Genomic DNA, 18,239 nt, shown 5'->3' with positions numbered 1-18,239 from the left:
ACAGAATTGTTGGTGGAATGTGTTCATGGAGTTGTCTTATAATAGCACTAGTTTCTCACCTACAAAGTGTCACCAGATGATAACACCTCAGAGTTGTCAGTGGAACACGAGAGTTTGTGGTTGGAGGCTTATGCCCATGACCCCTATCACCTTCAACTGCATATCCTGTCGAAGGCCATATACTACACATAGTTTTGAAAATAGATGTGTAAAAAAAAAATCACCTATAATGTTAAATGGAAACACCTTTCTTAAGAAACGGAATCAGTCAGTAGTCTTGTAAAAATTCTTTGAATGTTCTAGCATGAACTTGCTGCAACAAGCAACGGCAGGGAAAATACAGCTGAAGCTTGTTTCCCCTCTGACACCACAAAAGGCATGTGGTTAAACTAAAATATTATTTGTTTGCTGAGCACTGACCTCTATAAGAACTTTTGTTTGATTCAAATAGACTCACAATGCCAGCGGAGTGAAATCGACATCTTTGTAAGACATGTTTTAAAGAGACAGAACTGGTCCTCTGAATGCCGGCCAAATGCCGGCACTGTGACAAACACAATTAGAAAAGAAAGCTGATATAAACCTTTGAACTGTTTGAGAGAACACATTCTGTATTTTATTGCTCAGTTTTCCTTTATTTCTTGCACAGCACATTATCATAAAAAATCATATTGTTCAGAAGGGCATTCAGGGAACATCAGACAGAGATATGTTTAAGCCCAAACAGGGTATTTAATGACAGTGATGAATTTAACAGCAAGCAGGTGAGTGATGGAGTATTTTTTCCTCTACCAAGGTGATAGTGGAGCAATGATGACTGGATTGGGAGTGTAAAGAGAGCAAGGTAAGTAGTTTATTGTCCATAGTTGAGACCAGACAAAGAGTAACTGTGAGGTGTGTGCACTTATCCTGGTGCAGATTGGAGCTCTGTTTGGACACATGCACGGGTGATGACCGAGTGAGTGCAGGTGAGGTTGAAGGTGAAGATCTGTTGAAGATGGGATGATGGACAGAAACAGCATTGATGAAGGAGGCAGCTTAGGAATAGGAGGGATCCAGTGTGTCCATTACATTGACTGTGCTCATAAGCAGCCACTGTACATCAGGGAAAGGGGCATGGATTGACTCCAACTTCACACTGCCAAATTCCACTAGAATCCCTACTGGGACTGCTACGTGTGCCTGCTCTTGCACCTGGTCAGATATGACGACTGGCTCAGCCTTTTGGACTAGTAGAGCTTCAGGCTCTGGCTCCGGGATGACCTTCTCCATCCGTGGCAGGTCCTTGTTGCCGGCTCTGGCTCTGGCTCTGGCTCAGGCTCAGGTTCTGGGTCTGCGGTGGGCTCTGGCTCTGTGACCAAAGGGGCTGTCTGGGTAAGGGGCTCGGTGGTGGGTGTAAGGAGGTGTGGAGAGGGACTAGGGAGGAATTCCAAGGTGTCTCTGAGATGAAGATCAATGGCACCAGGAAGAATGGAGTGGGCTGGGGAGCCTGTGACTGAGGGGCAATGATGTTTTCATCCACTTCGCCTACTGTGAGGGCAGAGTACATATTCCACAGTACATATTCATCATATCGTTCCAGGGTACAGGTGGTATTTCTCGCTGGTAGCTATTTGAAAAGATGATCATCCAACCCACACCCACTGTTTTTATTTCAGCATTGAAAATTGAACAAATCTGTTGAGTCAAAGATTCAATGACTTATTCATAAGCAACTGCCTCATTCTTGAATGAATCAGCTGTTTAAACAAATCATTTGAATGAATGACTCAACAACTCACTTATTAAGACGGTCACTTGTCGCCACCTACTGGCGGTTTAGTTTAATGTTTAAAAGAATCCCCCCCCCCCCAACGTTTCTTATTTCTATTTTCAAATATTAAAAAAAAATCCCATAACATTATTTAATGCAGTTGTAATTTAGTTTAATTTAAAGGTGCCCTAGAACCAGTTTTTACAAAGATGTAATATAAGTCTAAGGTGTCCCCTGAATGTGTCTGTGAAGTTTCAGCTCAAAATACCCCATAGATTTTTTTTTTATTAATTTTTTTAACTGCCTATTTTGGGGCATCATTAACTATGCACTGATTCAGGCTGCAGCCCCTTTTACCACATTTAACAGTACATTAGCAACATGCTAACAAAACATTTAGAAAGACAATTTACAAATATCACTAAAAATATCATGTAATCATGGATCATGTCAGTTATTATTGCTCCATCTGCCATTTTTCGCTATTGTTCTTGCTTGCTTACCTAGTCTGATGATTCGGCTGTGCACATCCAGAGGTCCTGCCCTTGTCTAATGCCTTGAACATGAGCTGGAAGATTTTGGGGGTGTACATATTAATGATCACGACTGTTACGTAACAGTCGGTGTTATGTTGATATTCACCTGTTGGAGGTCTTTTAAACAAATGAGATTTATATAAGAAGGAGGAAACAATGGTGTTTGAGACTCACTGTATGTCTTTTCCATGTACTGAACTCTTGTTTTTCAACTATGCCAAGGTAAATTAAATTTTTAATTCTAGGGCACCTTTAATGCAGTTGTAATTCAGTGTAAATTATTTAATTTGATTGGTAACAGCCCTATAGTTTCTTATTCTAATTTCATTTATAGATACATTTTTAAGAATTTAAAATGAAAGATGAATCATACATTTAATAATATTAGGGGAAACCTTTATAAAGGTTTAATATAATGCCCTCGGGATTAATATCACAAATATGCAGATTTAAATATGTCAAAGCTGCAACATTCTGAAAGAATAAATTAGATTTACACAACAAAAAAAAATATCCTATTTTTTCCGGTCAAGCAACTTTTTTACTCCGACAAGTGAATGGCAGATTTACTTGTCCAAAGAACAAGCACATGACAAGGCTTAATGTCGAGCCCTGCAGGGCATCCATTAGATCATGCTCGTGGGCAGCCACAGGCATGGGGCAGAGACATATTGATAATGAAGTACAATAATGTACTTTATGTTTGTTGGTTTTGCTTATGTGGGAGTTTAAGGCAGTGGGATGTTTAATATATCTGTGCCCAAGTATGAATAATTGACCACAGTGGCCAGACATATAACCCCCTTTTTTTAAATTATTATTATTAATCTGTGTCAGCACTGTATGAGCATTTAAATACATACATAAAATCCCTAAATTGAAACTTTCAGAGTTATTACAGCATGCACTGATGCAGGTTGCTCAGCAAGTTATACACATTGAGGTAAAATCTTCTGTGTTCTTACAGTATGTTTTTCTTTTGTCAAATAATGCTGCCTTTGTCAATTACTGATACAGTAAGTTAGATCAGAAGGACCATTTAAATTACTTCTGCTTTGCACTGAATAAAAAATTCAACAGCATCCTTTAAAGTAGTCAGTAGTTAGCCTAGAAAAAATAAAGCTGAAGCCTCTAAAACTGCGTAAGTCATGTACATAAACCAAAACTGGTGTTCTTTGTTTGTTGAGGGCTAACCGTTATTAAGCACTTGTTTAATTTAAATAGGCTTAAATATCAACAGATGCCAAAATATCAGGTGGTGATATCAGATTTCTGTATTGAACACATAAGACAGTAGAATAATTAGCTGCCAAGTTGAGACTTAAGAAATATCGCCATCTGCTGGCACTGTGACAATCACAGAAGAAAACAACAAGCAAGATATAAACTTTGAATGCTAAGATGACAAATTTGATGACAAGTATTATTTCTCAGTATTTCTCACCAGATATATATATATATATATTTATTTTTGTATAAACTTTAATAGTTTGCAAAAGATATGCTTTGTCAAGTTACACACATTACATTTGACAGAAACAATTTACTGAAGGGGATGCATGTGCACATGTGATGTCACTGGCACTCGGCTTTGCTTTGCTCAATCTTCTGCTTCACTCCAGCACACTTCAGTATGAGCTCAGCATGACGTCTCTTTAACATCTCCAGTCTCTGCTGCAGGCATTCAGAGGTGTCTACCTTCTCCTCAAAGTCCCGCAGTAGTGTGGTGTTTCCCAGAAGGCCACAGCGCTGTTGCAGCTTGAGATTGTCTGCGCGTAGGGAGTCACGAACCTTTCGGGTGCGTGTCAGCACTTCACGTTTAAGAGCCACCAATGTGTCTGCCTTGGCGAGTTGAGCGTGTTTGGCCTTATTCTCTATCTGCATGAAATGCAGCTTCTCTTTCATATGAGAAATGCCCTAAAGTTGAGGGACAAAAACATTTGTAAAAATTAATCATTTCTAAAACAATATAGTTTGCTACAATAAAAACTATATAAAAGACATCTTATGTGTACAGTTGTTTTGGTGATGTTTTCTGGAATTAAACAAAGTGATTTACCTGAACAGAGCAGGCAACCTTCTGTTTTAGATCAATTAGCTCCTCGTTGCGCTCATTCATGTTTTGGCTCAATGTCTTGTTCTCTGCTTTGAGCTGCTCAAAGTCCATCAACATCAAGCCATCAGCCAGCTCCCGCTTAGATCTAAGTGCCATCTCAATTTGACATATCTTGTTCTTGAGCTTGATACTGTTGAGACGCACGCATGCCAGCTTGTCTTCCTGCTTCAGTCCGTCTGCCTGCAGCTGCTCCACCTTTGCCACTGCTGCCTGTTTGCCCATCTTCCCAGTCAGTGCTGTGCTGGCAGCCTCATATTTTATTGCAGCAAAGGATCTCAACTCATGCTTCACCTGGTTCAGTTTCTCTAAGCTCTGCTGGTGGAGCTCCTTAGTCTGCTGTTGGTGGAGCTCTGAGCAACGGTGGTGCTGCACTTTCAGGTCCTCCATGAGCTTCAAGTACTTTTGGTACTGCTCCTGTCCTGAGATATCTCCTTCCAGTTTGGCACCTGTCTTGTTACTGAGATATTCTGCTATTTTGGTCTGCAGCTGACCATTTAGCTTGGTGAGCTTTTCATTCTCAGCCTGTAGTTCATGTAGCAGGTCCATATGTTCCTTATTATTGATGCTTAGGCCAAACTCTTCCTCTTCTCCAGGAACCAGTGATTCATTAGAAGGGCTGGTCCTCTCATTTTCTGGGTCAGGAGTTGGAAGTCTATTCTCCTCCTCCTCTTCCTCAGTGTCCTCACGTGATAGAAGTTCATCAATGAAATGTCCTATTTCAGGACCATCAGTCTCCTCCAAGTTCTCATTTATGAGGAGTTCTCTTCCATCCTCCTCTTCTGTTATCATACCCTGCATAGACTCGGTTTCGTCCCTCTGTGGTCCACTTGTCTCAGCAATGGACATGTCTTCTGTCAGGACGCCCAATGAGAGCTGTGAACCCTGCTTGACCACATCATCCTCAACTGCTTCTGAGATATCAGGAGGTCCAATTTCTTCGGGTTCTTTCTCCTCAACATTTGTTGCCTCTGTTAGATCCTCAAACGTTTCAGTGTTTTCCAACGGTGTGTTATTTTCTAAAACAGAGCTTTCTTCATGACCTAACTCTGTTTCTTCCATTTTACAGGGTTGAATTTTCACAAAATACTTACATGAAAAAAATTACATGTAATTTCTCTAAAATAACCAACATTTAGCTCATGAAACAGCGCTTGCCTCAACTATTTTGTGTCTGTATGGGAGTGCGTGTGTGTTGCCATGGACACCCAGAGCGAGAGCCAATCACAAGCATTCGCTGTGTTACTATTAATATTAATGAGACGCAGCGGCGTGACCAGTGATACTCCACTGCGCATGCCCTGTCCCGCGCCACTGCTGCTTCCAACAACAAGCGGTAGTAAGCAATATGGCCGACCTAGGGAAGAAGTACTGCGTGAACTGCCTGGCAGATGTTACGAATTTGCGGATTCGCTGTGCCGAATGTCAAGATATTGAACTTTGTCCGGAGTGCTTCTCCGCGGGTGCTGAAATCGGCAACCATAGACGGTGGCATGGCTATCAGCAAGTTGACGGCGGGCGCTTTTCGCTCTGGGGTCCCGAAGCAGAGGGAGGATGGACTAGCAGGGAAGAACAGTCGCTGCTCGATGCCATCGAGCAATATGGATTTGGTAACTGGGTACGATTCTCAATTGAGTCAATATTGACATCTTTTGCATTGCCAAATGTGCACCTCAACACAAATTGGTCATGTTTAGTCTGCAGCAAATGATGCATTGCATAAAGAAGAAACTTCAATAAAGTAGTTTTTTTAAAGAACCCAGCAGATTCCTTGGTGCATTACAGTGTTGGTCATTCATAAGAACATATGTAGTTTCCATATAGAGAACAAACAGTATTGTGCACTCATACGGAAAGCAGGTGCTTTTGCAGTAACTTAATTTATTAAGTAATATTATTTATGTTTGGGTTTCACATTATTATGACCTGTATTATGACTGATAGTTCTCACAAAAATTAATTTTTTCCAAACCCGTAAAACCCTTTTCACCTTCAGAACACAAATTAAGATATTTTTAAGGAAACCTGAGATATATTTGTCTCTCTATTAAGTCCATGTTATCAAAACATTTATTAAAAACGATGTAAATGTATTCCACATTATTCGTGCTGTTTATTCAGAGTCTTCTGAAAAGACACAGTCACCTCATCTTCATTTATGTTTTGAAGAACAAAAGTCTTATGAATTTGGACCAACATGAGGGTGAGTAAATAATGACAGAACTTTCATTTACAGATGAACTAACCCTTTAACTTTGATTATTTCTTTGTGTTAGGAGGATATGGCAGCCCATGTTGGTGCATCACGCACCCCTCAGGAGGTCATGGACCATTATGTGAGCATGTATATCCATGGGAATCTGGGCAAAGCCTGCATCCCTGACAGCATCCCCAACCGCGTGACAGACCACACTTGCCCGAGTGGAGGTCCGCTGTCTCCTAGTTTGACTACTCCGTTGCCCCCACTAGACATATCTGTGGCGGAGCAGCAGCAGCTTGGATACATGCCACTTCGTGATGACTATGAGATCGAATATGACCAAGAGGCAGAGAAACTCATCAGTGGCCTGTCTGTAAACTACGACGATGAAGATATTGAAATTGAAATGAAGAGAGCCCATGTGGACATGTACGTGCGGAAGCTGCGGGAGCGCCAGCGCCGCAAAAACATTGCTCGTGACTACAATTTAGTGCCAGCCTTTCTGGGACGAGACAAAAAAGATAAAGAGCGAGAACGACCAGGTGGAACAGGAGGGGTTGGGGGCACAGGTGGAGCTCTTGGATTGGGGGGTGTTACCACCATCATTCCGACAGGGTCGCTGGGCTCCTCTGCAGCGGCAACGCCGAAACGCAAAATCACCAAGGAAGAGAAGGAGCAACGGACAAAACTACGTGCCCTTTGCCAGTTCATGCCACAACGTGAGTTTGAAGAATTCTTCGATAACATGCACAAAGAGCGCATGCTACGGGCGAAGGTTCGGGAGCTTCAGCGTTATCGGCGAAATGGCATCACGAGGCTCGACGAGTCGGCTGAGTATGAGGCGGCACGCCACAAACGGGAAAAACGGAAAGAGAACAAAAGTGTTGCTGGCTCAAAGAGAGGTAGCAGTGGAGGAGGAGGAGCGGCCGGGCTTGGAGGAGGGGTTGGAGCTGGAGGTGGGCTTGGTGGCGGTGGAGGAGTCAGTGCCATTAAAGAGGAGGGGAAGGACAGTGAGTTCTCAGCCATCGAGAACCTGTCTGGCTTTGAGCTGCTGTCGGATCGGGAGAAGGTACTGTGCAACTCTATGAACCTTAGTCCTACGCGCTATCTGACTGTCAAGACTATCATCATCAAAGATCACTTACAGAAACGGCAGGGCATTCCTTCGAAAAGCCGCCTACCCAGCTACCTGGACAAGGTGCTAAAAAAACGGATTCTGAATTTTCTGTCGGAGAGTGGCTGGATATCCCGAGAAACTTCTTAACGACACTGTCCAAAGATTTGGCTGTATGAATAATGACTGTAAATATATTTTTCTACTGTTTTATAATGGACCTCAGAAAATCCTGTGAGAACAAAATGACTGTAGGTGCCACACTGGTACGTAATCAGTATTCATCATAGGGAACTTTCCAGTATGTTGTCCTGTGTAATACATCAGGATATAACACAAAAAAACCCATTGCCCCATGTTAAAATCCCTCTGTTTTGAATGTGATTTTGAGTGGCACTCGAATGTTCCCTGCCAATAGAGTATCAACACAATGCTTAATGTTGTACAAAGCAGATATTTGGTTCTGAGTTTCTTGTTTTGTCATAAGAAGGAATTTAGGACAGATTCTTGTTCTGCTTGCCAAAAGTCTCATGCTAACCTGAATTTGCCTGTTTCATTTGGATATATTCTGTTATGTCAATTGTGGGAATGTGAGACACGTGAAGCATGCTCGATATTATCTAAACAGCCGATGTTTATGTTTATGATTTTTTTTTTTTTTTTGGGAGTTGACCTTTGTGAGGTTGTTAATATAGCTTTTTATTGAGCATGTTTCAGAAGCTCAAGTTAAATGGCACACAACCAGGCTATTTAAAGTCTTAGCTTGATGATTAAAGCGTCAAGCTCTGAGTGAGAATATTTACCATAATCGTCCTATTTCAGGAGGGTATTATTCTCATTTGTCAGGTAATGTGATGGATAAAGCTTAATACGGCATCAGGAGTTCTCATCTCAAAGTGTACAACTACATCTCTAAGCTGAGACTGATACAACTACATACTAAAGGTTTTTGTCTTTAATTTTCAAAAGCCTTGACAAAATCTTCATTCAATACCAAATGATAGATCACAACTGAGACAAACATATTTTTCCATGATTTATAATATTATTGCCTGCTCGTGTCTACCCCAAAGCTGTAGAAAGCTAAGAAAAGCACTGTTCACGGAGGCAGATGAAAGGTTTAATTTTTTTACATAGTTTTGATATTATTAATATATTACGAGTCAAATAGGATAGGCAAAGTATGACTTTTAGCCATTGAGGTTTTTTTTTTTTTTTTTTTTTTTTTAAAAGGTATCAGATATTGGAAATAACTGTTTAGTGTAAATCCGCTGTAAAGTCCAAGGTGGTCATCCACATTTGTTTTTATACCTTGTCATTTTTAGCCCAAGACATTGGTACATATAAAGTCCCATAAACAGTCATTCATGTTTGAGTATGCTCATGTTGTGTGCCTTGAAGCATATTTGCCCTGGTTTATGATTTTTATTCATTTCCCTTGAAATATTATATTTTAATCTTAAATTGTACCACATCAAAAATGTACAAAAGGTTGAGGTTTATTTTAGGTGTCGGTTTGATCCTGTTTTTTCTTTACATTTCTATGCTAGACATAACTGCCCCGCACAAGATGTTTGTCTTTTTTATGACTAAAGCCATTAAAAGTAGATGTGCACAGTTGTACTGGGAGAGAAACTCGCCCAAGGCACATGTGAGATATGTAAATTGGCTGTGTAACCATTTGGTAAATATAAATGATGAATGTAGTTATGAGGAGGACACTGTGAGTAGGAATAAGGAAATTATGGGGCAAATGTGGAGGGGTTCTTTTTTTTTTCCCTATGGTGTTTTCAGTCACAGCCTTTTTATTTTATTTGTATTGGGGTGCTTATATTTTTACACAAGGTTAGTCTTCAAGTTATGCTTCATGGTTATAGGAAATAGGATCTTTGGTTATCTTTTGGTTCCCAAGCCATTCTTCAAAGCTAGTACAGTCATGCTCACCAACACTTACTCGAGGAGGAAAAAATTGACTGGTTCATTTAAAGCTTACTATTTTCACTTGAATACTCATTCAATATGCTATTTCAGAGAGTATAATTATTTTTCTAACACCTAAAAATGAGAGGGGATATGACATTGAAAATGGCATCACAAAAAGACACTATCTTAAGTACGTTTTTATAATTTTTTTAAGAAAATGTGACATTTACCACTTTTTTTCTGCTCGGTTGTGACACAAATGTTCTCTGGTAAAATAGTCCATTTTTGAAGGATCATATTTGTCAAAATATTGAGTATGTGGAAAGTATTTTATTGCATATGTCATGTTCTTTCCTACTTTGTATTAAAGTGTTGAAATATAACCGATTGTCTATTATTAAGTGAAAATAATGCCCTTGCATTTCAAGATTTCAAGACTGAAATAAATATCAGAAGGCGTAATCTAAATAACATCTGTAAGAAAATGGCAATTTCTAGTCATTTTTAAAATAATAATGGTTTTTATTAGTATGAAATTCCATTTAAAAGAAGAAATATGCCCACATATATACACTATATTATTTTATCCAAATAACAGAAATACTGGACTTACATAATCAAATGAAGTATTAACTGTACCATTGTATCCTTTTTTGAGCTTTTGTTTTATGATGAACATTTCAGAAATGAACAACAAACCTATGGAAGTTGTAATAATCACAGATCTACTTTTGAAAATGGAACATGCTTTATTTGACAATTGTCTGCTTTTTCACTTGGATGGAAACGCTGAATCCAGATGTAAACCTTTAAATCTGATGTTCGCATCTCTCCATCATTCTATCCATATAACAACCACCATTTCTAATGACTTCATAGGACACAGATCTCTCAGTGTGCTCGCCCCTTCTTCTCCCAAAAACATCTCCAAAAAATCAATTACAGTTTCTGTTGACTGAGGTGTGATATTTCATCAGGTCTGCACACTATGAAAATAGTGAAAGTTAGGAAGTACAACTGCTGGTAATTAAATAATTATAAAATTATACATTTCTTTTTTATTTTTGAATAAAATGTTACTCCAAGTTCTGTAAAGAAGATTAATTATTCTCTCTTACAAATTGAAAAACCTGCATAGCACAAGTGGAATCTAACAACTGCTGTCAACACATCGTCATACATGGTGGTGCCAAATTGGTAACGTTCTTCAGTACAGTAATTAATATAAGAGCAAATACGTATAATAAGAAAAGATGTTCAATGGTATAATGTACTGCAATGTTTCTTGAAAGGGCTTTCTGAGCAAGAATAATCACTTTTTGTCCCTGGAATGGTGGCGATTCTCAAAGGAATAATGCAGCATCCAATCAAAGATTCTGTGAATCTTCTACTGCATAATATGCACTCAGCTCTTATAATATACCCAAGAACTATTGTTTTAATATTGACTATTATTAATACATAACTCAAAGACTAGTCTGGCATTGTCCTTCAGTTGTCAACATATTGGATTTTGCCTCCCAGAGGCACCTTTAACAAAAAAACAAACAGTGGAACCTAAGACCAGGTAATGACCCATGATAGTGTGTACGAGTAGTTAGGGGGCCTTGACTACACCCACCAGAGCTGGCCGGAGGGTGCGACCATGCAGCTTGTAACCTACTTTGGTAACTACGGCTATGGTACCCGGCTCCTTACCCTCCACAGGTGCATGAAAGACAGCCTCATGCTCATAAGGATCAAATTTCTGACCATCAGGGTTAAGCTTAAGAAGGCCGTGTTTTTTGAAGACCTTTTGGATCTGCACCTCAGTCATTACAAGGCCATCGTATAGATTTTTCAGGTGAGGATTTGCAGCAGATACTTCTGTTTTTGGTACACTTTCTGTTGCCTTCTCCAAGATGTCAGCCACCTCCAAGAGATCTTTACAGAAGCCCTGGATTCCTGAGAAAAAAAAACAAAAACCCAACACCCAACATGAGTGAAAACGCTAAACAAATTGACAAGATGCGGAAATGTCCGTTTATAAAACAGCTTCATAAACTAATTATAATAGCTTACCATATAGTTTAGCATCATCGATCATCTTTTGACTTCTTTGCCTAAGGTTCTCAGTGTCTGCTAGTGCCCGCTTGTATTTATCCTGCAGCAAAAAGCAATTAAAAATGATCAGACAATAAACTACAAACAGCATGCTGAGTTTTCTAATCAAATTACACACAATATATAAACTGCTCCTCTCAAAAACACTTTTGTTTGACAAATGACACCTCTTGAATTATTTGCAATGCTTCTTCAAATATCTGCAATATTTTGTGTTCATTTTCTAAAAACTCAGCAGATTTATGTTGCAACACCACCATTTACAATATGCTGGATTTACTGTATTGATTAATCTGAATGCTTCAATGTAAAGAAAGGACCAAGCTGAGGCTGACACTCAGACACATTCTGATTAAGTTTGAGACACTTTACAGCTGATTTACATGCAAGTAAATCTTCTGAACATCACTAATCTGTAACATGACCAGCTCCGGTTTCTAAGAAACAGCATTTGTTCAAACAAATATAAGACAGTTAGTTAGAAGTGTCCTTAAACTACAAGGGCAACTGAAGGTCAGGCTGTGCAGGAGGAAATTACATGATTTTATGAACTGCAAGAAAAACATTTACTTTTTTGACTGGAACTTTTACAAATCACTGATGGCTGATTCCTTTGACCGGTTATTGGCTAATTTTCCCATTAACGCATTAAATTGTTATTATTATTATTATTACCAGGCTAGTATTATCATCAAATTGATATTAGGACATGCATTCATTTGCCTTCCCTAATTTCATAATGTCATCACACTTGCAACACGACATGCGTATAACGATTGAGGACTCTTCAAAGAAAACATTTTTAAAACAGACTTGAAAACTACATCCCACATTAAATTTGAATTACAAGGTGATCTATTCACAATTTGTCAGGGGTGCTTGTTAGAAGAGGGACACATTCTTATACAGTCATTGTTTAAAGGGGTGGTTGGTTATGATTTCACTTTTTTAAACTTTAGTTAGTGTGTAATGTTGCTGTTTGAGCATAAACAACATCTGCAAAGTTACGACGCTCAAAGTTCAATGCAAAGGGAGATATTTTCTTTTAAAGAATTCGCTGTTTAAGGACAACAACAAGCTTCTTCCCAGGTTAGTGACATCACTAACCCTAAAATTGACATAAACCCTGCCCCCAAGAACACGCAACAAAGGGGGGTGAGGCCATGTTGGGCTGCTTTAGAGAAGAGGAAAAGTTGTTGTAGTAGAGTGTTATTATCATGCCGTCATTTTACACCAGACTGCTTCACAAATGAGGGTCAATTCAATGCTGGATTTGCACAAAAGATTAACATGATGGCACATGCTAGTCGATGAGTTAAATCAACTCCACAGCATCAACATAAATTTATCCTCTAACCATTCAGAAACATCCAGATGCATCCTACAAGTCTCTCCATCAGTGTCCGACTCCGGTTTGAACAATGTAAGGCTGAACACCGTTACTGACAATTGTCATTTTGGCTGCGTGAGATTCTCCAGTTTTGTTGTTGTTGAGCAACCAAAGCGAGAGCTGTTAAAATGAGCCGGGAGCAACAGCTCATTTGCATTTAAAGGGACACACAAAAATGGCGTGTTTTTGCTCACACCCAAATAGGGGCAAATTTGACAAGCTATAATAAATTATATGTGTGGTATTTTGAGCTGAAACTTCAGACACATTCTGGGGACATCAGAGACTTATATTACATCTTCTACAATTATACAGGCCTAATAACAGTCGTTAGGTCCGAACACAGCACAATAATCAGTTATTGATGAAAATCAAAAGCAGCTTTAAACAGCGACCTTAAAAACAAAACAAATCCTGTTCAGCAAGAAATACTGATTCTTCAATTTTCCCCACTATCATTAATGTATGGTCCACAAGAGGAATATTAAGCCAAAAAATTAAGATAGTAATTAATCATCTACGTTTTCTATATCCAATTATCAAAAAAAGATCGCACCCCTGCGATAATATTGTGTATCCGCAATCTCACTGGCTGACAACAGGACGATATGATTATTGAGCACATCGCCCAACACTATTCTATGCAACAAATGTCAAGGCTGAAAATACTGCATTACCGTAACATCTTTCAGCTGTTCTTCCAGTTGCATCTTCTCTTCTGTGAAGGCTTTCTCAGCTGCACCAGGTTCTGGTTTCTGAGCCCCATTCTCTTCTTCGGTTCCAGTTCCTGGGCTTTTCTGTTGGGCTGCTGTGCAGAGGAGACGTGGGGTCGCCCTGAAACGTTAAAAGATTCATTCATTAATACAGCCTTTGCATTATAGCCAAAATATACACTGAGATTATGCAGCCTGTCTTATTCCTAAAGAAAGTGTTCACTCAAAAATAATTTGTCAATTTTTTCAAAAGGAGGTTTACATAATACCAGCAGAATGTCATTCTTTAGCATTCTCTTTGATCTCAATGGCACTTACTTGGTTGGCGAAGCTACTGAAGTACAGTTTGAAATGTGCTATCTTTACTCATCAATGGGATTTCTGAATCTATTATCCTTTTTAGAACGTAAAGGGATAGTTCACCCAAAAATGAAAATTTGATGTTTATCTGCTTACCCCCAGAGCATCCAAGATGTAGGTGACTCTGACAACAGCAGTGATGTCTCGCTCTCATTGAACTGAAGTATATGCGCGAGACATCACTGCCGCTGTCAGAGCACGATCAGACCAAACGAATCGAGTGATGAATGCAGTTGGACATAGTGGTGTATTAGAGGTAAAAAATGATATAAATACCGTTCGGTTTCTCGCACAAACCGATCGTTTCGTGTCTTAGGACATCAATGTGTCGTCACGAGCCGCAGGGTTTCATTTGGATTTTTCTGTCGTGTTTTATTTACTCTTAGGGTGCGTTCACACTTGTAGTTCGGTTCGTTTGGTTCATTTGGTCCGGACCAAAGAAGAAAAAAAAACATTTAGTCCTGGTCCGGTTAGCGTTCACATTGGCAATTTTATCACCGAACTGCCTATTTTGAGACGGAACTTACCGAACATCCAAAACAGTGCTGTTTTCTGAGGTAAATGCGCTCGTTATGTGTGCATAGCCTGCATGTGATGGTATTTTGGCCAGCTGGGAACTCGTGAAGAGCTTATAAATGTGTAAAGTAGTCAAAACACCGGCGGAATCCATCCGTCACACACACAAGTGATCTGCCGTATGGAGACGCGCGTCTGATGCCTGTGATGGGCAAACTCGCGACTATGACAAGAAAAACCGACATGCGTGAGGATTCTGTCCTTTTGAGGGTCTCGTCTTCCTGTTTTTGGTTCGGTTACATGTCTTTGGTCCGTGTTGCGTTCATTTATCATTCGAACCGCGCCAGAGTTCGTTTGGAAGCGGACCGAGACCCATCTTTTCAGCGGTCTCGGTCCGCTTGTTAGGTGCGCACCAGGGTTCGGATGGCAGCGTTCACATATGTTCAAATGAACCGCACCAGGGTTCGTTTTAATCGAACCAAACATGACAAGTGTGAACGCACCCTTATAGTCCAAGTTCCCGCTGACTAGCATTATTTGACTGACAGACGGCAGCGGTTGCAGTTAAAAATCATTTGTGTTCTACTGAAGAAACAAAGTCACCTACATCTTGGATGCGCTGGGGGGTAAGCAGATAAACATCAAATTTTCATTTTTGGGTGAACTATCCCTTTAAAGTCAATTGTCAATATGAATGATCATCACTGTATGGAAAGACAAGTTCTATAAACGAATTGATTTAGGATAACTGCTCCTTTATAGTTAGCAGTCAACACTGAATGGGTGTTGAATGTTTTACTTATCCAAGCATGTAAAGAATAAAAAAATAATATAGCTTTATTATCTTAAACGGTTAATATAATATTTCAATGACATGGGATTCTAGATACACTGACATTACAAAATATTTAAGAGTCCAGTCTGCAACTTGTTAAGAGATAATCTAAACCAGGGGTGTCCAATCCTAAACTCTGCAGGACAGTGGCCATCAAGGACCGAGTTTGGACACCCCTGGTCTAAACCAATCATAAGGTGAAACAGAGGCGGTACGATTAACCTAAAATTGAGTAACGTTAAGTCTTCTGAACTAGCTTTGACACGAACATGTGTCGGAAATGAGTCTGTCATTGCCATGCCAATATGCGGACACTATTTTTAAAGGCTTAAGGAGATTGAAACAAACATCCTGAACCCAGTGAAACATGTTCTATATGTAACGATATATAATAATATGGTAAAGACCTGTAAACAAATTTCACTAGGAAGCATCGATGATCACACGTAACTAATCTGCACAGTTATTATAATGTATCCGACAGGACAACAACAAACCTGTCTAAATACTGTCACCTGAAGACATTAAGTGAGGGTCCTAAGGACAACAGCATGAATCAGTCATTTCTAAACAGCTTACGCAACAGAACGATTATTAATTTTAGTTAAAGCAAAATATGTAACCAAGCTTGGTTGAATAACAGAAACTCAGAAAACCTACCTTACAAGCGAAGGAGACGCTATGATAGAAGAGCTCTGTCTGATCGCGCGCACACACCAGTTCGCCATCTTCACTCACTGATGTCCACGCTGAGAGACACGCAGAAAGAGCAAGTCTCATTCAACCAATCGCAGCTTCTGTTCTTACACTGTTGTCTTACATGACCAATCCTCGCCATAGTCAAAACTGACGCAATTCTGTAGTTTGGTTGAGAGAAAGGTCGAAACATTTTGCACGTGATAAAGGACGCGTTTTTCCTTGGCCGACTGAAGGTTACCACCGTTCCAACACTTCTATTACTTAACCCTCTACCGCACGCATTATGAAAAATTTATAAAAAAAAAATATATATATTTGACTCTTTTTCTTTTCTTAGAATGGCTTAACTTGAAGTGCTGTAAAAAAAAAAAAATTGGAAAAAAATATTATTTTAAGGTACTTTATGATATGTTGCCATATGGCAACAACGTACAATAGTGGAAATAACTTAGAATAAGTGTAAGTGTATATAGTTCATATTTTTCCTCAGAAATGTTGTTTGTATTGAATCAATTGGTGCTATTATAAGTTTTAGCAGTAAATATAAACAACACCTTATAGGCCTACTTATTTTCCAACATCTTGTGCTTTTATTTATTCTATTCTCCTTTTGTAGAATAATGCTTTATATTCTTTGAATTTCATTATGTTTTTCATGAATATTATTTAAATTGCAAATGTAGACAGTTAAAAACAAATCTAATACTGTTCATCATGTATCATAAAACATTGACATAAAACCAAAAACATTGCAGTTCATGAAAATTCAACATTACCCAATCTTATAAGAGGAAGGTTATGAACATGAACCCCCCCATAATCCTTCAAACTTCACCTTTTTTCTGTATGAAACTTTAACTAACATTACGCTGTACGCCGAGCTTTTACATCACTCCAGGTTCACCAGTTCAGACAACACACACGAATGAATTTAAAATATGTTGTCTAAATTGCATTTAACCCGTATCGGAAGACTCACATTGGCAAGATTCTTACAGTAGTCGGAGTTCACTGACATGTGTGATGGAAATTATCTATAGGTTTATTAAAAAACGATTTATCTATTTATCACAATTTGAACTTTACTGTTTATGATATATTCAGAGTCAAAGTATGAAATGCGTTTGTGATTTCCCCCCCTCAGGTTTTAAAGCAGACAGCTGACAACAGGCTACTCTTTAAATTTAGTCCAGTAATCCTCTGTCGACTCTCAGTCAGCCTAGTCTGTCTCTTGGACATCATTTGAGAGATTGAGGTGAGGAAATCCTAACTTGATTTAGGCCCAGAAACAGTTCCTGCTTGCATAAGGATTTTTTCCCACAAGTTTTGACCCATAAAAGGTCTTTGTTTAAGCCTGTTGTTTGACCTGATGAAGACCCTTTCTGGGAGGTGTGAAAACATTCTGCCTTTGAGCAATCCTGTGTAGTATACACCATTTTTTAAGGAATTAATACTTTTATTCAACAAGGATACATTAAGTTGATCAAAAGTGACATTAAAGACACTTATGTTACAGAAGATTTCTATTTCCAAAAAAAGCTTTCTTGTGAGCATATTTGTAAAGAATCTTGAAAATATGTATCACAGTTTCCACAAAAATGTTAAGCAGCACATCTGTATTCAACATTGATAATAAAAAAATGTTACTGGTATTAAAATGATTTCTAAGGATCATGTGACACTGAAGACTGTAGTAAATGCTGCTGAAAATTCAGCTTTGCCATTACAGGAATAAATCACATTTTAAAATATATTAAAATAGAGAAATTTCTTTTAAATTGTAATAATATTTCACAATATTACTGATTTTCTGTATTTGTGATCAAATAAATGCAGCCTGTGTTCGCATAAGAGACTTTTAAAACTATTTAAGAGTGCTGAACCCAAAATATATGTGCTCCCCTGTGATCCCTAATTAGAAAATGTGGATGTTTTGTAATAGTTTTAGAATTCTTAACATATAATATTTTTAACTCTATACAAC

The 18,239-nt window shown here is 38.8% G+C and overlaps 3 protein-coding genes across 3 annotated transcripts; 1 reads left to right on the top strand and 2 right to left on the bottom strand.

Moving 5' to 3' along the window:
• Window positions 1-3,725: 3,725 nt before the first annotated feature.
• Window positions 3,726-5,723, bottom strand: ccdc96 (coiled-coil domain containing 96). The gene is made up of 2 exons (XM_048184822.1): window positions 4,349-5,723; window positions 3,726-4,206 (listed from the first exon to the last, which is right to left on the bottom strand). Exons 1-2 carry the CDS (start codon window positions 5,462-5,464, stop codon window positions 3,865-3,867), a joined length of 1,458 nt encoding a protein of 485 aa, XP_048040779.1. The 5' UTR covers window positions 5,465-5,723; the 3' UTR covers window positions 3,726-3,864.
• Window positions 5,697-10,022, top strand: tada2b (transcriptional adaptor 2B). Its single transcript, XM_048184824.1, has 2 exons — window positions 5,697-6,020; window positions 6,679-10,022. The coding sequence occupies exons 1-2, from the start codon at window positions 5,751-5,753 to the stop codon at window positions 7,864-7,866; spliced, it is 1,458 nt and encodes a 485-aa protein (XP_048040781.1). The 5' UTR covers window positions 5,697-5,750; the 3' UTR covers window positions 7,867-10,022.
• Window positions 10,023-10,368: 346 nt separating this feature from the next.
• grpel1 (GrpE-like 1, mitochondrial) lies at window positions 10,369-16,373 on the bottom strand. The gene is made up of 4 exons (XM_048184825.1): window positions 16,217-16,373; window positions 13,810-13,966; window positions 11,701-11,782; window positions 10,369-11,583 (listed from the first exon to the last, which is right to left on the bottom strand). The coding sequence occupies exons 1-4, from the start codon at window positions 16,282-16,284 to the stop codon at window positions 11,237-11,239; spliced, it is 654 nt and encodes a 217-aa protein (XP_048040782.1). The 5' UTR covers window positions 16,285-16,373; the 3' UTR covers window positions 10,369-11,236.
• Window positions 16,374-18,239: the final 1,866 nt, after the last annotated feature.

This window comes from Megalobrama amblycephala, linkage group LG3, assembly GCF_018812025.1.
Source record: "Megalobrama amblycephala isolate DHTTF-2021 linkage group LG3, ASM1881202v1, whole genome shotgun sequence".
Lineage (NCBI taxonomy): Eukaryota > Metazoa > Chordata > Actinopteri > Cypriniformes > Xenocyprididae > Megalobrama > Megalobrama amblycephala.
The sequence above is the reverse complement of the archived record's forward strand: the minus strand, read 5'-3'. Positions and strand labels throughout refer to the sequence as shown.